The sequence below is a fragment of the Chamaea fasciata genome, unplaced genomic scaffold (genome assembly GCF_029207755.1).
Source record: "Chamaea fasciata isolate MVZ Bird 193981 ecotype frontalis unplaced genomic scaffold, bChaFas1.0.hap1 SCAF_22, whole genome shotgun sequence".
NCBI classification, from domain to species: domain Eukaryota; kingdom Metazoa; phylum Chordata; class Aves; order Passeriformes; family Sylviidae; genus Chamaea; species Chamaea fasciata.
The window spans coordinates 3,464,302-3,486,446 of record NW_027094107.1 but is presented as its reverse complement, the minus strand read 5'-3'; the positions used below and the strand labels follow the sequence as shown (position 1 = coordinate 3,486,446).

General features: G+C 53.1%; 1 protein-coding gene across 6 annotated transcripts; it reads left to right on the top strand.

The window, feature by feature from the left end:
- The first annotated feature begins 529 nt into the window (after nt 1-529).
- Nucleotides 530-22,145, top strand: OCRL (OCRL inositol polyphosphate-5-phosphatase). 6 transcript variants are annotated; one of them, XM_066202339.1, is made up of 24 exons: nt 530-586; nt 680-759; nt 1,240-1,319; nt 2,174-2,212; nt 2,631-2,738; nt 2,812-2,895; nt 3,205-3,325; nt 3,414-3,575; nt 4,460-4,561; nt 4,956-5,070; nt 6,838-6,954; nt 7,097-7,284; nt 8,627-8,738; nt 10,206-10,315; nt 11,255-11,390; nt 12,381-12,491; nt 12,797-12,962; nt 13,158-13,393; nt 16,777-16,800; nt 18,957-19,076; nt 19,310-19,394; nt 19,837-19,964; nt 20,548-20,659; nt 20,761-22,145. In XM_066202339.1, exons 1-24 carry the CDS (start codon nt 554-556, stop codon nt 20,883-20,885), a joined length of 2,694 nt encoding a protein of 897 aa, XP_066058436.1. In that variant the 5' UTR covers nt 530-553; the 3' UTR covers nt 20,886-22,145. The 6 variants fall into 6 exon arrangements, 5 of the variants coding, with proteins under 5 accessions (XP_066058436.1, XP_066058435.1, XP_066058439.1 ...); XM_066202338.1 differs by having other exon boundaries at nt 2,628-2,738; XM_066202342.1 differs by lacking the exon at nt 1,240-1,319.

Here is a 22,145-nt window from a genome sequence, read left to right as displayed (position 1 = left end):
AGCGGCCAGGCCCGCCTACACCCGGCAGTGCCGGCCCGCCACCCCCGGCCCCGCCCCAGCCTCCCGGTCGCTCAGCTCCGTTCCCGCTCACCCCCGGTACCGCTCCTTTTCCGCCGCCGCCTCTCCCGGCCCAGGGGCGGCCATGGCTCCAGCGCTGCCGCCCTGCACTTCGAACCGGCCTTCCCGTCCTGCACCGCGCCACATGTAAATCAGCAGCGCCCGCAGCCAATCAACGCCGGGAACGAGAGCAAAGGGGCGGGGTCGAGCGCTGTCCGCACCTCCTCCCGGGTTGGGGGGACACGGGGACCAGCGCCGGTCCCGTCCGGTCCCTTTCCTGCCGTCAGGTGGGAAGCAAGGTGCGGGACATCCGGGGGGAGCTCGGCAGCCCCAGAAGTCTCCCCGCCACGGTGCACTCCCGGTACCTGCCGCGCCATCGGTGCGCGTCACGGGCTAGGGCGGTGGGGACCTCCCGCCAGCAGAGGGCGCGGCGGCGGGCGCCGCTCTGCTCCGCGCCCGTGCCCAGCGCGGAGTCGCCGGGAGACCGAGCGCTGCCATGGAGGCGCGCGCCGCGGGCTGCGGCCTGCTCGTATCCACCGGGCACGGCGGGGCCGGGCGGGTGGGGGGCAGCGGTGGGGCGGGGCAGGCCGGTGACCAGAGGTTTTCTTAACTGCTGGCGCAGAGCGTTGCCGGCGCAGAGGTGCGAGCCGGGCGGCGGGAGCCGTGCGTGCTCGGCCTGGAGCGGCGGGCCGGCCGCTACGGGTGAGTGCGAGCCTGGCGGGGCCCGGCTCACCTCGGTTGGTGCCGCTGCTGCGGAGCTGGGGGCGGGACGCACCGTGCCCGGGCGCGGCTCGGTTCTCCGCCGAGCTGCCACGGCCGTCGTGACTCTCGGGATCCCTGCGTGCCCCCCGCGGTGGGCTTCCCTCACCCTGCGGGCGGGGACCCGCGGGACCGGCGCTCCGGAGGTGCCTTCCCGGCTCCCCGATGCGCCTCCGGCAACCAGAGCCGCTGCCACCGCGGTGATGGACCTGCCCCGTGGCAGGAAGAGTTCGGCAGCTCTTGCTTCTCCCCCGGAGTATCAGCATCCTGCATGGTCTCACCTTCGTTTCCTTTTCCTCCTCCTGCCCCAGAAGCTTAGCGATAAAAATCAAACCTTGTGTGTCTGTACACACAGCTCCTGTTTGTGCGTGCGTGAGCAGGGTGTTGCTGCCGGGTCGTTACAAGCCTGCCTTCTATCTGCAGGGTCGTTATTCGCTCCCAGAAGAAAGAAAACTCTGATCCAGATTATATTCCTATCAATAGCCGCTTTAAATGTGTGCAAGGTACTGACTCATGGGGGGAAGGTTGAGAATCCCCTGCTGTCCATCTACAAACCCTAAATTTAGTGGTGTTTCCTGACCTGTCTCCTGAGCCACAGTGGGTTGAATCCTTTCCCTGTGAAACAGCAACTCACATTTTATGGAATCCCCTTGTTTCTCGTCCAAGCAGCTTGTCATTCCATATCAGCATGCAGTTGTGAGGAACTTGGCTGGCTCCAGTGCGTGGTGGGGTTGGCATCACACAGAGCCAACACATGCAGAACCTGGTTTCAGGATCTGGAATTTGGTGTCTGCTGGTGTCTGTTTTTCAGGCTTCTCTGCTATGCCAAGAGTTGGGAGCTGTTGCCTTTTCCTGCATGTTTACATCTAAACTTCCATAAGGTCTAGCAAATTCTCAGCATCCCACCTGTTGGATGAGGAAGGGCTTTAGATCCTGTCTTGGAAGAACTTTAATAGCAGCAAGTGGCCCTGGGGTGAATCCTTGTAAGGAGTAAAAGTCCTTTTTCCTGAATTTACTCGTTCACTTGTGTGAAGATGTTCTGCCCCTGGTCTTGCTCTGTGGAGAAGCTCTGAAGTTCCTTGTCAAGTTGGTCTTTCCCAAAGTAGCTGCACTGATGGGGAAAAACTGTCCAGGTGTAGGAGAACTGTGTGGTGGTAATCTCCCTGGGACACTTGTTGGGAAGTGACTGTCCAGGTTCTCTCTGCCAGAACCGTTAGGAATGTACAGATGTAAATTAGAGCTCTTTATTCCCGTTAAGTCTCTTTCATGGCTGGTAGCAGGCAGTGTAATTATATGAGTCTTCAACTGCTGCAGCATCAAGCATGAGCTCTACTGATCCTGTTTCTCTCTTTTCTAGAGGCAGAAGAAACGTTGCTGATTGATATAGCTACAAACAGTAAGTTTCATAAGGGCAGTGGTGTAGCTAAAGGTCCTGTCAGGGAATAGCCACTGGTGCTTGTTTTGCCCCAGGCTTTGTGTTTGTCCCCTGCTCAAACAAGGATTGTTTTCCCTCTGATGTTGTCATCTGGTTCTGTCAGACATTCAGTTGTCATGACAGACAAGGTATGAAATGCAAATGATTGAAATGTTTGCAGTTTTTCTTCCTGCTTTTAGAACTCTTCTCTTTGAGATTTCAGTAGGGAGGATTCCTAAAGCCAAGAGAACGTGCTGGGGATACCCCAAGCAGGGTGGGGGAACCTCAGAAGTGCAGGGAGAGTAACTTAGGTGCAGGTTTCCATCACAAACAGCACCTGGAAGCTGGTGGGGACTCTGTGAGCCAGCCTGGGCTGACTCAGTGAGTGTGTTTGAAGCAGGCTGCAAGGTCCGGATCCAGGGTGACGAGGCACCGGAGCGGCTCTTTGAGATCCCTGACGAGGAGCGGTGCTTGGGATTCCTGTCGGAAGTGCAGAGCATACAGGAAGGTGAGTGGAGTTGCCCCTGTGTGTGTGAAATCCTCTGCCAGCAGTTTCTGACAGGGATGGGGTTTTTTTCCAGCACACCTGAAAGCATCTCTTCCTGAACCTAAGGACTCAACCACTTGGCATCAGGTGGAAAAGAGCCTCACATGTCTATCTCCAGGTACAGTTGGCTTTGCTCCAGGACCTGTGCAGTGCTGGGGTGCCCAGGATAGGAGCTGGGTCGTGCCCTGCTTCCTTGTCTGTTAATTCCTTCCTGGATGCTATTTTCACCCTTGGTTTGTGCATGTTAAGCTCCTTCCTGCCTTGACATGTGGTTAGTGCCCCTTTCTCCCATTTCCAGGGTCACGCTGTTGATATATTCCTATTATCATTTGGTTTTTTGCTCTCTGTGGAGTTAGATTTTTTTGTTCTTGGTCTGAGGTGTTTCCGATTGTTTCTCAGGGTGTTTTTCTTGGATTTTTCTTTACAGGAGCTCTGGGGTTTGAGGATGACTTCAACACTCTGAGCCTAGAAGAGAAAAGGAACATGCAAAACCACCAAACGGGATCTCGACGGGAGCCCCCGCCTCCTCCTGCCCCTCAGAATAAGCAGTAAGTAAAGTGGGGAATCTGTTCCCTTTTTTACTTTTCTTCCTAGACAGCAGAACTAGTTCGAGTGCTGCTCTTGCCTCCTTCCTAGGTTTCACCGAGAGAGAGAAGGCACATCCAGAGACCAGCCCAAGGTGACCAACACGATGCGCAAGATGTTTTTGCCTAGCACGCAATCGGGGCAGAGAGAGGGGCTCATCAAGCATCTGCTGGCCAAGAAGGAGAATGCCTACATCGACCTACACAACTTCAGGTGAGACCTGGGAGGGAAGGACAGAGCTGTGGGATCTCTCCTGTGAGCTTGGATCTCACCCAGGATTAGACCCTGGCAGCTGCCAATGGGTTGCAGCTCAGATGGCCAATGAGGATGGTACGGGCCAAAAGTCACCGAGTGTCCATGAGGCAGCTGCTCCTTTTGTCTTCTTTCTGTGTGGGTCAGATCTCCTGAGCCTCAGTGTGGCTGGAGCAAGTGGGCAGAAAGAGTGAAGACAGATGTCCCACCATAGTGTCATGGTGTTGCCCCTCGTGATGTGGTGTTGAAAGAGCCAGCTGTTTGCTGGTGGAAATGTCTTACTCTGAGAGGACTGTCACTGGGAGTGAGCCAAGCCTGGGAGGGTTTTCAAGGAGCGGATGAGGGAACAGGGGAGCCTCAGCCTGGGGAAAAGGAGACTCAGGGACCTTCTGACTCTCCCCAATTCCCTGACAGGAGGAGGCAGCTGGGGGGGTCGGGCTCTGCTCCCACGGAGCAAGGGAGAGTACAAGAGGAAATGGCCTCAAGCTGCACCAGGAAAGGTTCAGGTTGGACACCAGGAGGAATTTTTCATGGAAGGGGTGGTCAGGCGTTGGAAGGGGCTGCCCAGGGAGATTTGGAATCCCCATCTTTGGAGGCATGCAAGGAATGCCTTGGACATGGCACTCAGTGCTCTGGGCTGAGTGACAGGGTTGGGATTTGGCACAGGTTGGACTCGATCCTGGAGGTCTTTTCCAACCTCAGTGATTCTGTGACTTGCAGTTCTCCCATGGCTGTCATTGCTCCATGCAGGGACAGCTCACAGTGTGCGCTTCCAGCCAGAACACTGCTGTGCTGCTGTGGTATTCACTGTGTTTGCAAACAGCTCAGCTGCTATTGTGTTGTAGGTTCTTTGTGGGAACATGGAATGTGAATGGGCAGTCTCCTGACAGCTTCCTGAATCCATGGCTGGTGTGTGACATGGAGCCTCCGGACTTCTACTGCATCGGGTGAGCAGCTGGGGGGATCCAGGAGGGCTGGGTTAGGTTTAGGTTCCTGTCGTGCTCTCAGAGGCTGCACAGAGCTGAGCTGTGTCACACAGGGGCTGTCTGAGGGCAAAAAGCCATCGGATGAGGCAGAAGATCAGGTTGAACAAAGCTAGCATGACATAATAGATTTTCCTGGAGGCGTTGTCGTGTGCCTAAAGTGGTGTTTCTCAGGGAGAGGGTTGCTGAGGGGTTTGGAGTAGGATCTCAAAGGCACTGTGGAGAAATTCCACTGCTTTATTTAGCAAGTGGCCATAAGGAGCTGTTCCTCCGAGGGCTGTTGCTGGAGGTTTCACATTGCTGTAGGAAAGGGGAGATGTGTAGGAGGGCTGGAGGTGCTAAGCTCTTGGTTTTCCAGGTTCCAGGAGCTGGACCTCAGCACGGAGGCTTTTTTCTACCTTGATTCTACAAAGGAGCAGGAGTGGCTGTCTGCTGTGGAGAGGTCCCTGCATCCTAAGGCCAAATACAAGAAAGTGAGTTCTGCTCACTGTCATGGGGGCTTGTCATGGAGCTGACATGATAGGAAGGAAAAAGGAAAAGGGCTTCCCTTTTCCTCCCTGTCCAAGGAGCAAGGCTGGGAGAAACCAAGGGTGATACTGGGCATGTGCCTGCCTGGGCATGTGTCAAATGTATCAAGTTAAATCTGGAGAGTCTGTTTCTGCACCACAGTTGTAGGGAAATCTTGTGCTTTGAAGCAGAAATTTATAAAGGTGGGGGCTACAGTACCTTTATCAAATAGGAGGTAGGTGTTAGGGAAGCAGCAGGTTCAATTTCTCTACCTATATTACCTTCTCATCCTGTAGTATAGAAGCCAGATGTGTTCTGATCTGATAAACTAAATGAAGAACTTTTCCCTGAAGGAATAGGATGATTTATGAAGTAAAATCTTCCAGATGCTGCTGCCATGAGTCAGAATTGCTTCAGCTGTGGCAGCAGGACTGTTCTGGCTGGTTTAGACCAAGACATTGGTTTTGTCTCTGCTATGACAAACCTTTTTGGTGCAGGGACCAGTTCTGAATACACGAATGGGTTTCCCTCTCCTCCTTAGCCGGTGTGTTTGCTATCACACCCCATCCTGCTTGCTCTAAGCAGATGTTATAGGAAATGAAGCAGGGAATAGAGTATCTTGAAGAACGGAGAGCCATCAAGGGGAGCCAGAAGTCACGGCCCAAACTGCAGAGAGGCTCCTGCCCCCTCCCCTCCCTTTGCTTTGCTTGGGTTTTGGGTGAATTTCTCCCACCTTAGTGAAAGGGAGAGCACAGGATATGGCTGCAGGAGGGGGAAGTGGCTGAAGCTGTAGATAAGGCTTGTGGTCATTTGGAAATTCTGCTCCTGCAGAGCAGACTGGGTGCTGGGCCCTTGTAGCCAAATTCTCTGCTCTGAGCTTCTTCACTCCATAGACTTTATCCCTACACATGTGAATTTTTCAATGCATAGAGGTGAGCATACAGACTGTGCTCAAGCAGGTAAGGCCTTGTCACTGTTTCAGAGTGGTGATACCACTGTTTTAGAGGTGCAGAAAGGTCACAGATTGGGCAAGTGTTGGCTTAGTGCACGTAAAAGATCAGCAGCAGACCTGAGATCCCCACTGGGAGAGGGCTCATGAGCACAGTGTTCACCTCTGTGGACTGAGCTCTGTAGGAGCAGATAACTGCTCAGATCCATAGAGGCCCTTGGCTTTAGGGAGCAAGTGTCTCCTGAGAATGAGTCAGTCTGTGTAGCTCAGAGAAGTCTTTTGCTACCCTGTGCATCAGGCATGTCTGCCTCGGGAAATAAGGACATCTCTGTCCATTCCCCTCTGCACTGTAAGCCAAGGTGAGCTCTGACTCCCACTGCACCTGTAGCCTCAGGACAGCCCCCCCCAGCTCTGGGCCTGGCTGGAGCACTTGAGAGTTTCTCTGCTTCTGCTGGTTAGAGCATGGCAAGGGCTGAGACCTGAGTCATAAACCTGCCGGGCATTTATTCAGTTTCTCTTTGCCCTCCCTTTTGTAGGGAGGGACCAGAGTAGGGAATGCAGTGAGCTCAGCACTGCTGACAGCTCCTGGGGGGTGACAGATGGACCCCAAGAATCTCGCTGTGGACAGCAGACCCTTTGGGTTCTGTTGTTGCAATTAGAGATTGAGTAGAGAACATGAGGAGCAGGGAGAGCCAGAGCAACAGAGCATCAGGCAGAGCAGATCAGATCAGAGCTGCATTCCCACTACCTCTCTGGGAATTCAGGATCCCATTTATTTTTGCAGGTGCAAATGGTCCGCCTAGTTGGGATGATGCTGCTCATATTTGCTAAGAAGGATCATCTGAGCAATATCAGAGAGATTGTGACAGAGTCTGTGGGCACAGGAGTCATGGGAAAGATGGTGAGTCACCGAGGCCAGCTTGTTGCTTCCCTGTATCCATGCAAGAAGTGCAGTCTGGTTTGGTTCACCTGTGCCATCCCAGTCCTCTTGCCGTGCTTCAGCTGCCAGCTGCTCCAACCCCACTGGTCTCTCCTGTCCCCAGGGCAACAAGGGTGGTGTGGCCATCAGGTTCATATTCTACAACACCACCTTCTGTGTTGTCAACTCCCACCTGGCTGCCCACGTGGAGGACTTTGAGCGCCGAAACCAGGACTACAAGGACATCTGTGCCCGGATGAGCTTCATGATCCCCAGTGACAGCCTGTCTGAGCTCAGCATCATGAAGCATGAGTGAGTTGTACCCTTTGGAAGTGGTGTTGAGTAACCCAAGTCAGAACTGTAGCAACTGGAGATTTCATGCAGATAAGTTTTCTGGCTTGATGACATAATTTGAAATCCCAAGGGCTGTGGTGTGCTGCAGTTCCTGCAGGCAAACTAGTCACCTCCTTGCTGCAGTGCCTTGTGCACCCTGTCCCCAGTGTCCCTCTCCTTGCATTTGTGTATAACTTCCTTTTCAGCAGGCCTAAGCAGAATACAAATGGTTGGTACTTCTGTAATTAATACTTAAACCATTTAAAACCCAAAAATGTAGAGTGGATTAGTACAGAAAAAAACTTGAAATATTAGATTATCCATGATAATCCACTAATAGAAATGTTGAGGTTTGGCTATAGACAGGAAGAGCTTTGATACTAGCAAGGGGTTTAAATTTTAATCTTTAAATGAAACCTTTATGGAGTAAAGAGTGAGTCCCATGAGTTTCTTTAGCTGCTGATAGCAAGAAGGCTGTAGGCCTGTTTGGAAGCCTGGAGAGGAGCAGGGTGGGAGTGGGTGCTGGCAAGGTGTGGCTGGCAGCTGGGATGGGAGACAATGTCCAGAAGGTTGTAAACTCCAGGAACCTAATTCTGCTCCTGCTAATTCTGCATCAGGCGGTCTTGGCTCAGTAGGTGTTGCAGCAGTGGCCTGCTCTGGTTGAAGGAAAGGCAGTGAAAAAACAACAGGTAAAAGCAGGGTGTCACATGAGGGGTAACCCTGCAGATACAGATGCCTCACCTGTCCTGCTGGCTGACAGGCTGACTCCAGTTAATGAGCCCCACCATTGCCCTCTTCTTAACATGGGAAGAGCCCCAATACTGGCTGGATTCTGTGTGAACGCTGGTTTTGCTTCATTGGAGCGTTAGTGCTGTTCTCTGGCTATTTTCAGGCAGAGACAAATGCCTTGTCTCCCACTAAACCAAGGCTTCAGTCTTTGGGGAATTCCAGAGGAGCTGGACTTAATCCTGTAGGGTGTGCTGTCGCTAGAAATTTCTGCTGTTGGACTCAATCTTTAATGTCTCCTTTTTGTATTCCACATGTCTCAGCTTTAATGTGGTTTAAGAAGGGGAACTGTTAATTGCTGATCTGCTCCCAAAATTCTTCCCTATGGGGGTGGTGAGGCCCTGGCACAGGCTGCTCAGAGAAGCTATGACTGCTCCCTCCCTGGAATTGTTCAAGGCCAGGCTGGACGGGGCTTGGAGCAGCCTGGGATAGTGGAAGTTGTCCCTGCCCGTGGCAGGGGTCTGAAACAAGATGGGCTTTAAGCTCATTTCCAAACCAGACCGTTCCATGATTCTGTGTGTATCTTTGTTTGCAGTGTTGTTATCTGGCTGGGAGACCTGAACTACAGGCTGTGTCTGCTGGATGCCAGTGAAGTGAAGAATCTCATCAGCAACAACGAGCTTCAGAGGCTGCTGACGTATGACCAGGTCAGTGAATTCACTTACATACGCCCCATCCCTGGGAGGTCATCTTGGTTTAGGATGTGCCTCTGCTGGGGAGGAGCTGGCAGATGTGGAGCTAGTGAAGGACTGGAGCACAAATCTGATGAGAAGCAGCTGAGCGGGACTCAGCCTGGAGAAAAGAAGGTCCCAGGGGTGACCTTCTTGCTTTCTACAACTCCCTGAGAGGAGGGTGCAGTCAGGTGAGGGTTGGTCTCTTCTCCCAGGTGACAACTGGCAGGATAAGAGGAAACGGGCTCAAGTTGTGCCAGGAGACATTAGGGTTGGATATTAGGGAAATTTTTTTTATGGAAAGTGCTGTCCAGCCATGGCACAGACTGCCCAGGGCAGTGATGTCCTCATTTCTGGAGGGATTTAACAGACACATAGAGGTGGCACGTGGGGACACAGGTTAGTTGTGGCCTTAACAGTGCTGGGAGAACAGTTGGACTCAATGATTTTGGTGGGCTTTTCCAACCTACGTAATTCTGTGGCATACTGCAGTAAGGGTCTCGATGCAGACATAGACACTGGACCTTGACAGAGCTCTGGGTGTGCTAGTTGCAGCATCCCTCTAAACAAATCCAGATTGTCTCTACTGGGGTAACTGGGTGACTCAGGCAGTCACTGTGTAAGTGTATCTCTATATCAGTGCAGGAGTTCTCTCTTAAATACAAACTATAAGCTGAACACAGGCATTTGTAACAGCAACAAAATCTGCTGTGATCAGTGTTGCAGAAGAGGTATTGATCTGGTGCCTAAATCTGATCAGCCAGTTTTACCTGAATTCTGTGCTGTCTCCTTACCTGCTCGGCACTTCCCTGCAGCACACAGAAGCTGGTGGCAGGTACCTTTCAGGCGAAGGGTTGCACCTGGGAAAAATGAACAACAGTGGTGCAATATCACCTCTGACACAGTTTAACCGCAAATTTAGTTGATTGTCCTCTGTAGCTCATTTTTGCTGTAGTGCAGAACTTCATGCAGGAAACAGGTGTAGCATAGGTCTTAGTGAGGAAAACATCCAGGAGATTTTTCAGAGGAAAGGTGCAAAGCAGGGTGGTGTCAGGTTAGCAGGCAAGTGCAATCCTGGAGGCTCTTGCTAAAAATGATTGGTGGGGAAAGATTAATGATGGCGATCTTAAGCCTGAAAACTGATGAAAGCATTTAGTAATTAATATTTTCCTTAACTCTTGCTTGATGCTGCCTGCGTGGTCTGGTGAGCAGTACCATGCCCATTTGCACTCGGTCTGTTTGGAAAACATTCCACTTGTGTGTTAAAGGTGTGAGGTCTGAGAGGCAGTTTGGGGGTGTCTGTGAATCCCACAGAATGACCACAGGCTGTGATTGCTCTGCCTGTAAATCTGCTCTCTGACATTGCTGTGGCAGGGGAGGGTTTCTTGGGTTTGGTTTGGTTTTGGTTTTTTTTCTTTTTAAAGTTTTCTTTTTCTGCTTTAGCTGAATATTCAGCGCACTCTGAAGAAAGCATTTGCAGATTTCATGGAGGGAGATATTAAATTCATCCCCACATATAAATATGACTCTAAAACAGATCGCTGGGACTCCAGGTACATTGGCTGCCACTGGGCATATTTACCTATGACATAAAGTGCATTTTCTCATGAAACTTGATTTCCTGCTTCCTAGAGCTGTGAGTGCAGTACCTGTCAGTGTTGTGTTTGGCATTCCTTTCTTTCCCACTTTCTGCAATAAGCAGCCCCTGTGTAGGCTGACCAGGCACATCCCTTAAACCTCTGTTGCTGATCCCACTGAATGAAGGCAAGTGAAGTGTGAGCTCAGGTGACCCTGTGTTGGGGGCTTTTTCTATTACCAGGGACAGGCCAACAGTATAAAATAAGGAATTGAAGAGCTAAGGAAACAGGCTCTCTGAGTCACCCTGTCCCCTGACTTGCACACCCACTGGGTGGCTACACTGTGATGGCGACTGTGGTTCCTGCTTGATGCCTCCCACAGACATGGCTGCATCTGCTGCAGGGGCTGCTCCAAAGGGAGAAACTCCCAAGAAGGACTTTCAAACCATGTAGTGTTTGAATTTGACTTGCAGTGTTTATGAATCAGCACAGTAGTTAATCTGAAGAAGGGTAACCCAGGATTCAGGCTTCACAACATAATAGTAATCACTGCGTAGACTTGCCACAGTGGAAACAATAAGCGATGGGCTGGACTGTGGGCAGAACGGTCTGGCAGCGCAAGAAAGTCCTGCAGCTTGGGTCACAGCACACATGGGTTCAGGCTGTGGAAATGGGCTTGACTGAGGGTTATTTTGTTTCCTGGTGCTGGAAAGGATGGGAATTTTATCTGCTGTATTGGGAAGGAGTGAGAGACCAGAAGAAATAATAGAATTCAAGTTGGGGTAAGTGATAGGAGTTCATCCTATGACTGCTGGGATGCTGTGGGTGGAGGGAACTGCCTTGTTCGGGAGCAGAACAGCTTGGATGGCTTGATAGGATTGTTGGAGTCCCCTGGTAACCTGTTTTTCTTTGTAGTGGGAAGTGTCGTGTGCCGGCGTGGTGTGATCGGATCCTTTGGAGAGGAGGGAACATCAATCAGCTCCGGTACAGCAGTCACATGGAGCTCAAGACCAGCGACCACAAGCCTGTCAGCGCCCTTTTCTGCATTGGGGTAGGTTTATGTGTATGTTGGGGCAGGATCCCAGCCCTGCCAGGCATTCCAGGTATTGCTGTGGGAGGCGGTGGTGGAGTGGCACCTCTGCTAAGGCTGTTACAAGAGGACAGATGAACCAACTGAGGCATGCCTGCTGTGGAGGTGCTGCATCTGGCAGTACTGGAATGTGGGAGTTCCGCTGTTCCCTCCTCCACATGGAGACACAGCAGCAGCCTGGACCTGGCTGTACCTGAATTTCTTCAGTATAGAGTGGCAGCAAATTCAGGTTTTTTGCTGCAGCAAATGGGGACACTCCGTGTCCATTTTTGCTACCTCCTGCTCCCTGGGTGGCTCAGGTCACAGGATGGGTCAGGTTGGAAGGGACCACAGTGGGTTGTTTGGTCCCATCTCCCTGCTCCAGCAGGGCCATCCCAGAGCAAATGGCACAGGATTGTGTCCAGGCAGTGTAGAGGTTTAAGGCAGATTTGGGAGGAAACCTCCTAAGGGGCCCTCCCTCCCCTCCCCCAACTGGTTCAGGAAGAAAAAGCCTCCTCAGAGAGAAGTGGAAAGAACCCTGTTTATTAGACAGGCAAAGCACTCCCCAGCACAATAAACTGGACAAGACCCGATGACAAGAACTTTGTGCCACTCTGGAGAGATGACAGATTTAGAAAAGAAGTCCTTCCTGGAGGTGGTTGCTCTCTCTCAGTCCCTCTGGCGCTGGGAAATGTTGCTGCGCAGGATGGATCTTGGTGGGTTCCAGGTGTGAGCCCCCACCATGCTCCCCCTGGTCCTCAGTCCAGAGAGATTGTAACAGTTACAAGGGAAGGTGAAAAAAAGGAGAAAAAAAAAAAAAACGGGAAAGAAAAAAGGAAAAAAAAAAACAGGAGGAGAAGAAAAAAACCCAAAGCTTCTCCCCCTCTGCTAGCTACTGCAGTTTGCTCATATCAAGAGAGTTCCTGTGAAAACCAGTCAGCAGCTTTGCTGAGTGTTTTTTGTCTCCCACAGGTGAAGGTTGTGGATGAGCAGAAGTATCGGAAGTTGTTTGAAGACATTGTTCGTATAATGGACAGGATGGAGAATGACTTTCTTCCTTCATTGGAGCTGAGCAGAAGAGAGGTGAGGATGAAACTGGGATCACTGTCACTGCCCAAACACAGCAACCTTCAAAGTGCCAGAACTTTTTTCAAAGACTTAGTTTCAATAAACTGGATTATAGGAAATTGAACTCTGTCCTTTACCGTATGATCTGGAATTGGGTTAACGAGGACATGTTGTCTTGGCTCCTTGGCAGGATTTCTGTGAGGAATTCTGCATTGGGTGGGCTCCTCTCAGCCATGGAGGGCCACTGCAGAGTCTGTGGGGGGTTGGCCATGGGCCATATCCTGGCCACTAATATCACTTGATTTCTCTTTGCTCTGCAGTTCGAGTTTGAGAACGTGAAGTTCCGTCAGCTGCAGAAACAGAAGTTCCAGATTACCAATAATGGGCAGGTCGCCTGTCACTTCTCCTTCATCGCAAAGCTTAATGACAGCCACTACTGCAAGCCATGGCTTCGAGCTGAGCCTTGTGAAGGTTACCTGGAACCAGGTGAGTGTACTGCTGTAGACCTACCATCCCATCTCCATTCAGTCCTTCCTGTCTTTCCTGTGTCCCACCTTGCTTGCCATCAGTCTTGTCTGTTTGTCTTTTCTGTTGTGGCCTTTGTCCCTGGCACTGTATGTTTGTCCTTGTCATCCCTTTGGAGAGTGTCTGTGTGTTCTTGAGAGCTCCAGTGTGTTGCAGATGAGAGCACTGAGATCTCCCTGGATGTGTACGTCAGCAAGGACTCAGTCACCCTCCTGAACTCCGGTGAGGATAAAATTGAGGATATTCTTGTCCTGCACCTGGACCGAGGGAAGGACTATTTCCTGACCATCAGTGGGACCTACCTGCCCAGCTGCTTTGGCACCTCGCTCGAGGCCTTGTGCCGGATGAAGCGACCCATCCGAGAAGTTCCAGTCACCAAACTCATAGACCTGGTGAGTTCTGAAGCAGCTCGTTTAACCCGGAGAGGCCTGATTCCCTTCTGATTGCTCCCAAAAGCAGGAGCAGTGCCTGCAGCTCAGGTTGTCTCTGCTGGCTCTGAGCTCAGTGACTTCACAGAGCTTGAGGTGCTCTTTTATTCTTCCCATCTACCACAGCTGATGGCTTTTGACGGCCTGTTCTTTATCCCTTTTTTCTGAGTAGGCTCTAAATAGTGTTTGATGGGACAAAAAAGTGATCCCGGCACCTCACGTTGGTGCTAGTGGTGCTGGCAGGCTCAGCTGGGTAGCACTACAGTGTCATAAGAGATGTGATTGGGGTCCTCTCATCCAGGGTATATGGGCTTCTTCTGCCATGATGAGTGCCATGGGGGCCTTTTCCTTCTGGATGCATTCCCACTGCTCAGGGGAAGGAGCAAGGAGAAGCAGGAGGACCGTAGGAAAGTCTGTGGTGTGAGTGTGGGATGCTAAAAGGCACAGCTCAACAGATGAGCCAGCCTCTCTGGCCGTTTCCTCCCACACCAACCACAGTGAGAGATAATGCCTCGGATGAGAGATAACTCATCAGGGAGAGATCTCTCTGTGGTGCAGCAAACTGTTCCTTCCCCCAGCCTCTGCCAGCCCCCAGCATCAATATTCCTCCTCCCACAGTTCATTGTGTGCATGAGAGAGGGTGCAGTGGTGCCCTAGTCACCTCTTGTCCTTTGGGTACTCTCAGCTGTTTCTGGGGTTGTCCCATTTTGGGGATGTAGTTCGGATTTCCAGGCTGGTTTCATTCATCTCTCCTTACTGCCTTACCTGGCCATGTTCCAGTGAGGTGCAGCACCTTCTGAGTGCCAGTTCGTGTCCACATTCTTGTTCAGCCAAGAGAGTCCTTTCTTTCTGTCCACCTGAAAGCTCAGCCCCATTGTTTGAGTCTCACCTTTCCTCTCCTATCTCACAGTCACACCCTTACAGGAGGGTTTTTTGTCCAGTAAGCTGCTGCTTTTCCACCTCTGTAGATTTGCCAGAGCTTCCACTCCCATTGCCTCCATATTTTCTTATCCCTTCAGCAGCTGTCCAGTGCCTCTCTCTGCTTCTTCCCATTCCCATCTTTTATTATAGGTATCTACTTTTCTCACAAGTCCAATATACAGATAAGTCAGTTTTATGCAAGAATTTTGACTTTTTAACACACAATCAGGCTAGGCAGGATCCAGTGGCAAGATAGAGTGTTTGCCTTCTCAGGTCAAGCAACCGATCCAAGCTTCAGGCTCTTCAGATTTCGGAGGATTTGGTTGAAAGTCAGTCTTGTTCTAGAAGTGGGTCTGGAATATTTCACTGGCCTTGGTTGCTTTTCCACCTGCTTTTTCCAGTTCGGCACCAACTTTTTGCTTGATAGAGAGGAATTTGGGCCCAGACTCTTGGCTCTGCCCTCACAGACACACTGTTGGATTTGTAAGAGTCCATTGAGGCTTCTTCTCCTTCCATCTATAGATTTCCTGTTACTCAGTGAAACATCTAGAAATAAGGGAAGCAAAACGATCAGCAAAGAGCACCTGCTTCAGTGTCTGCAGCAGGGACACAGCTCTCCCTATGGACATGGGCGATATTTTAAGTTTTTTGGTTCTGTTTTTACCTGTGATCTGAGACCTCGGAGCCAGACCAAGCTGAGCACTTACTGCCTTGAGTCAGTGCTGGTGCTGCCTGTCCTGCAGCCTGGAGCATTTGGGTGCAGTTCCCTGAGTTTTGGTGCTCTCAGGCTGTGTGAGGCTGGCAGTGTCTATGCCTTAGAACCTTCTGCACTTGCATGTGCTCATCCTTTACCGCATCCCACATTTTCCTCAGCCTGGCTAGACTTTGTCTGGTTTTCAGTGGAGAGTGGTCTGGAGATCCAGTCACTGACGGGCTGAGGTAGGTGGGTGCGGGGTAGCACCATGTAGTTGGGAATTTGTCTGGGAGTGGCTCTCCTGGTTCTCCCAGGAGGAAGACCCTGACACAGCTGCTGTCACTTGAGCACCTCTCTTTTAGAATTTCAGTATTAGTGTCTCATCCTGTTTTTTCTTGAGATCCTACTTTGGGTTTTAAAAACCCTCTTGAAGAACCCCTGTCAGGAACAAGTGAGTCTTGTGGGGCAGATCATGCTGAAGGCTCAACATTAGGAAGAAATTGTTCCCTGTAAGGGTGGGAAACCCTAGCACAGTTTTTCCAGAGCTGTCCCATCCCTGGAAGTGTCCAAGGCCAGGTTGAAAGGGGCTTGGAGCAGCCTGGGGTGGTGGAAGATGTCCCTGCCCATGGCAGGTGGGTGGAATGAGATGAGCTTTAAGGTCCCTCCCAACCCAAACCACTTGGTGATTCTGTGGAGAGGTGGGCAGCCAGGCTCAGGTTGGGGGGTGAGGTGGAGATGACTCACCCGTTCTAAAATGTGCAGGTGGCTGTCTGCCCTCCCAAACCTGTGACTGTCCCTCCTCCTATGCCTCAGGAGACAAACCTGTGCCAGCTCCTGTTTGGAGCAAGCTGTTCCCGGGAAGAGGCCAGTCTGTTGTGATTTTGTTAGAATTTAGGGAGCCTCCAGAGGAAGCAGGCACTGCAGAGGCCACAGGGGAGCCTGAGATGCTACTCCCTCCTGGTGTCCCTGTGCCGTGGGAGCTGCAGCTCCCAGCTCAGCCTGCACTGGGGAATGCACTGGGGCTGTTCCCACCCTGAAAGGTTGATCTGCCAAGACTCAGCATGGACAACCTTCTTCCATCCGTTCTCTCCTGCAGACCCCATGAGCAGTGTCCAGCCAGGCCTGGCTGTACAGGGATGGCTGTTTGGGGATGCTGAGGGCTTGGCTGTGCTGCTGGAGGGCTTGGCACACTCCTCTCTGTGCTGTGCTAATGCTCTTAGGCTGCAGCAGCAGCCGGGTTTGAGCACAAACCCTCATTTCCCTGACTGTACTGAAAGCTGCTTAGGGGCCCTGTGAGCTCCACAGCTGCCACACACTCAGAAACACAGATTTAGCCCAGGGAACGTTTTATCTCTGGCCTGGTCACAAGAGGAGTTGGCTGAAATAACGTAGGGACAGCGATTCTAACTTCTTCCTGAGGGACACGGACACAGCTCACCTGCCCATGGCTCGGCTGTTGGCCAGTGAGCAATGCTGTCCAAGCCCCTTGGAGGGGTTTCTGAAATCCTGATGAGGCTGTGCATCATGTGAGCAGGATTGTTGCTAATTGGCAGGCAAATCTCTAGACACAGGTTTAACTTTGGCCATGTCAGCGAAATGTGTGAAGTACCTGGTGTTCAGTGGGTTCTTGTAATGCAAATCAGGCTTCTGCTTAATCAAAGGAGTTAATCCAAGAGTGCTTTCTCCATCTTAACCACACTTTTTCCTCTCCTTTCTTTCCTGCTGCTCTCAGGAAGAAGACAGCTTCTTAGAAAAGGTAACACAAGCAATTGCTGTGTGGCAGTCTGCTTCTCAGTGGTGTGTTTGTAAAGAATGAGAGCTTTTCCCTTATTTTCTGTGGCAGAGGGAAAGGGAGGGGAGCCCAGAGGGGACGTGGCTGCCAGCAAAGCTTCTTAGCACATCTGTGGGCTGGACGAGAGCACGAAGCAGCACGCAGTGACCCCAGAGCCAAGCCCAACCGAGATGTTAAAGCTCATCAGATTTGCTTTGGGGGAAAAAAATTACTCTCCTGATCCTGACAGCAATGGTGGATATTCCCGAAAAAGATTGGCAGCCTTTCACATACCTCTCACCATAAGGAGTTCACCACAGCATCCTCTCAGACCTGTGGGAAGAGGGCTGGAGTAGGAAACTCAGGTTCCTTCCTTCCATCTGGCTGTGTCCCTGTGGAGGCCGAGGGAGGGCCTTGTGCAGGAGGTGGGTGTTTCTGTGCCTCTTCAAGCAGTGGAGCTGGGGCTGCTGGCTCTGATGGCCACAATGCCCGAGTGGGATCACTGCTTCCCTTGGCACCTGTGCTCAGTGCTGGAGGCAAGCAAGGAAAACGTCCTTGGGGGAGCAAGTGAGAGATGCTGGGTGTGTTCATATTCTCCCTGCACTGGCTCTGATGTTTGTAACTTGTTTGAGCTGGTTCTACGCTGACTTCCCAGTCTGAGTGAGTTGTTCTTCTCTGGGCAGTCAGCACAGTGGCAGAGTAAAACAGGAGAGAGAAGGAATGTTCCCTCTCCAAGAGGGGATTGAGCTCGGGTGCTTAACCACGTGAAGCTCAGACTCCCTCCTGGCAGAGAAGGGTGGAATTTTGAAGGACGTGGCCGTGCCTCCCTTCCTCACACGCGGCAGGAGAGGGCGCTCGGGGCCCGGCCAACGCGCACCCTCCTGCTCCTCCTCCTCTGCCCCGAGGCACCTCGAGCCTTCTCTTCCCTCAGTGCCTGGGATCTCCTGCATGGGGGTCTCCACAGCTCTCCCAGTCATGCCAAGGGCTGCTTCAGTGCTTGGCTCCAGTGATGCCCTGGCACAGGGGGTTTCTGTAGAAGAGCCTTATCCCGGGGAGAGTGTCCTCAGCTCTGAGAAAGGGTCTACAGCTCTCTCCCTTTCCCTCTTAGAGAAATTCTGTAATGCTCTTGTCTGACACACTGCTTCCCGACCTTCCCAGTGCATGTAGCTGAGCAAGGCAGCCATGCAGCCGTGACTCCTCATCTGCTGTTGTGGTCAGACCAGGTGCTGTGCAGGGCAGGGCTGTGCTGCGTGGCAAGTGGGGCCACTGCCTGTGCCACCAGGGCTTGTGTCAATTTGGGGTGTCTCTGGGCATAGCAGGGACGCTGCCCCTGGCTTCTGTCAGTGGCTGTGTGTGCTGCAGGGACAGCCATGGCAGTTGTTGCCTCAGTTGGAGTGAGGTGCTTTCTGTGTGGCTTGTGGACTCCTCTGCTGGTGGCGGGTTTGTGCTCCTGTTTGTGCTGGTTCCTGAGTGCTTTGGGAATGCTGGGTATGGCTTCTTTCTTGGAGGTCACAGGAATGTGATTGTGAAGTGAGAGTAAAATCAAGCCAAGAACATGGATCCGGTTAAAGCTTGGTGTGATGGAGACGTCTGAGCCATGGAGCTCATCAGCTGTTCCACGGGAGTGAGCAGGAACTGTGACAGTGGTGGTGTGTACTTAGTGAGAGCTCTCCTTGGGAAAATCAGGGAAGAAACTTCGGGAATCGGGACAGTTCCAGAGCCATGAGAGCCGCTGTTGCTGGAGCACACTGGAGTCAGGGAAGGTGTGGGGTCACTGGGCACGGGGCTGGGCTCCCCAGCGTGGCAGCTCCCACAGCACAAGGACTTGCTGGGTCCCAGCCTCTGTTGGCTGTGGGGTGGGAGCTGGGATGGGGCCGGGGCGCCGTGTGCAGCCAGAGCCCCCTCCTGGGGGGCTGAGGGGGCTGGGGCTGTTGGCAAGACCAGGCAGGTTGTTCCATGGGGCAGCAGGAGGGAGAGGAGCCAGGACCTGTGGAGCAATGGCTGGTGCTGTGAAGGTGAGTCAGGCCTAGAGCATCCCAGGGTCCTGCTGCTTCCGCTCTCCCAGCTTTCCCTACCAGGGACTAAGGCCTGAGGCAGAAGGGACTGAGGTTTCCCTGAGCCCTTGTGTGCTTTCTTCCCAGGAGAAATCCATCCTGCAGATGGGCTCCCTGGATGGCGAGGAGGCAAGTGAGGTGCCGCTGCAGGTGCCAAAGGAGATCTGGCTCTTAGTGGACCACCTGTTCAAGCATGCCCTCCATCAGGTGAGATGGAGGGTGAGGGAGAGGGTCTCTGCCATGCTGGAGCTCTCCTGGTGACCTGGTTCCTCACAAGCACTTGGAGATCAGCTCCAGTTTGGTGTTTACAGGGCAAGGCTTTCCCTGTGCTTGAGGCACTTGGCTAGGTGTCCCAGGGTTCCCCATTCACTGCGAGTCACCATGTGTCTCAGCCTTTGTAGGGAAGGTGACTTACTCCATCCCTGTGCTGTTTTTGACAGGAGGACCTGTTCCAGACCCCAGGCATGCAGGAAGAGTTGGAGCAGATCATTGACTGCCTGGACACCAGCATTCCTGAGACAATCCGTATCCTTCTGTGATGGGTCTCAGCTCTGCTTAGGGGAGTTTGCTCTTGGGAGAGCTTGTCTGTCACTTTTACCTGGCAGGGTTCCTGGCAGGGATGGGCTCCCCTTGGTCCCCCCACAACCTCTCTGAAAGTTGAATCTGTGATGGCCAAAGCAGCCAGGGGCTCTGGAAGCTTCTGCAGGGCTGTGCCAAGCACAGGAGCTGGGATACTGAGGAGCATGATGTGGAGAAGAGGCTAATGGAGCAGGGGGCTCCTGTGCAGTCAGAGGGTGGGAAACGCAATGCAGGGTGGATGGATCAGTGTTTTTCATGGATGGAGGACAGTGGAGAAGGAGGAGGAGAGGTTAGACAGGCAGAGAATTTGTGTGACCTCCAGTGAGATGAGCATCAGGGGGGAGGAGATCTCTCTGCTCAGCATGGCCCTTGATTCCCAGCAATCCAGCGGGCAGTAATCACTCTGTGGCTGAAGCTCTCCTCATCTTCCTGGAGGCTCTGCCAGAGCCTGTGATCTGCTACGAGCTGTACCAGCGGTGCCTGGAGGGGGCCCACAGCAGCCGGCTGTGCCGACAGGTGTGGGGCTGTGCTGACGTGTGGAGCGGCTGCTGGTTCAGGGTAGCTCCTGCTGCCGTGGGCTGTGTCATGGCACTGAGCCTACCTGGGCCCTGCTCGCTACCCAGGGGCTGACAGTGGCTCAGGGAGAGTGAGCAGCTCTTCCAGAGAGACCCCAAGTGAGCCCAGTCTCACCCTGAGCACATGGGGAACAGGGAGGGGCCTAGCTGCCCCTCGTCCTGAGGGCTTGAGCAACTGCTCAGAGCTACAATTCCTGTCCTTCCATGGAGGGCTGTGCGTGGCTCCTAACAGCTGGTGGTGTAGCAGGCCAGGCCAAGCATGTCCCAGAGGAGAGGGGGAGTTTTGGGGCAGCAAGAGCTGGGATCTGACTGGAAAACAAGCAGGAAGCAGCCCCAGGACAGTGAGGGATTTTTCCTGGTGACACGGCTTTCCTTGAGGCAGTGTCATCAGGGGCCACAGCCCACAAGTGCCATCAGCACTGGGCTGCAGCTGTGGGTAAGTTGCTGTGGAGCCCGGAATGCCACACGTGCCCAGGCTGCAGCAGTGGGGTCTGGGAGAGCTTCCTGACACCATTTCCTTGCAGGTGATCCTTCAGCTGCCGAGCTGCCACCGCAATGTGTTTCGGTACCTAATGTCCTTCCTGCGGGAGCTGCTCAAGTACTCGGAGGACAACAACATCAGTGCCACCATGATCGGTGAGTGTTGTTCCTCTGCAGCCCTTGCTCCATCTCAGCCTCTTCTGTTCCTCCCAAGGTCTTCATTCATCACCAGTGACTGTTTTTACCTGCCTCCACAGCCGCCCTGTTCTCCAGCCTCCTCCTGCGCCCTCCGCCCAACCTGATGGCCAAGCAGACCCAGCAGGACCGCCAGCGTGCCATCAGCTTTCTCTACAGCTTCCTTCTCACTGGGGACGAAGAATGACTCCTGCCATGTGCCAAAGCCGGGCCCGTGCTCCAGCCGGGCCTCTCACAGCTCCAAGGGGTAAAGGCTTGAAGCTCTTCAAGTGCCATGTTTACAGTCGGAAGGGACGCATTCCCCATCCTTGCCACGCCATACCCCACACTGCAGAGGACCTGCACGCTCACTGCACTACCATCCTCCTCCGGAGCCTCTGGCTTCCCCGCAGGAGCCAGGCGGATCTGTCGATACCCAAGCACTGTGCCAGCACCCATCGTCCCGTGGCAGCATCACCATTTCCCCAGGTCATGTTTCTCTCTCTGTCACCCCCGTCTCCCAAGAGCTGCTGTGGAAAAGGGTAGAGATGGCTGGTGCTCTCAGAGGCTATGGCACACTGCATCCCTCCAGTGCCAGGTACGTGTGCTGGTGCATACACCACCCCAGACTGCTGTGGAACATGTGCTACCCTCTGCCACACAACCCTGCCAGCCCTGATGCCATCACTGCGTTATGGACCGTGCTGACCCAGGAAGGTCATTTGGACATTTGGCCTCTTTGATGGGGCCTTTCCTCTCTCCCCTCCTTCCCAGGACCCAGGGCCTTGGCATACAGGTGTATCCCTGCACCACCCATTCTGCCCTCCCTTTCCTCTCCCTTCCTGCCCCAGCTTCCCCCAAGGTCACAGGATGGTGGGTGACCAGGGTCAGAGCCACAGGCTGCCCTCTGCTCCTCCTGTGCTGTCCTGTGCATCTTGAGCAGGATGGGACACTGTCCCTCTAGCTCAGCTTACAGTATGGGGGTAGGACAGGCTCGGTGACCATGTGCCACTAGATGGAGTCCATTCTCTCCTTCCTGAGGTGCTGGCAGAGGGTGCAGGTTTGGGGGAATGAAAGGAGACAGAAATGCTCCTCGAGGGGCCGGAGAAGCAGCCGGGTTGCTTTGCAGGGGGGCTGCAGTGCAAGGGTCACACACAGCGGGCTGAGGGGACAGCCCTGGGACTGGTGACTGAGGGTACAAGAGTGGCCTGTCCCACTGAAACACTAGGAGGCCTGTGGGGCCACGTGGCCTCAGGTGAGGGAGGCCAAAGCCAAGGGATTGTGGTCACAGAGCCCCTCCCAGTGCCTGGGCTTAGCCCAGCGTGTCATGTTGGCCTTATGGTCCCCATGCACTGGCTGAGCTGCCACGGGCTCCTCTCCCTTCTGCCTTTCTCTTTTCCTTAAAATTTTTAAATTACATAATTTATTGGGAAACTGTTTGTTCCAAATAAACCTCCGTTGTGCAAGG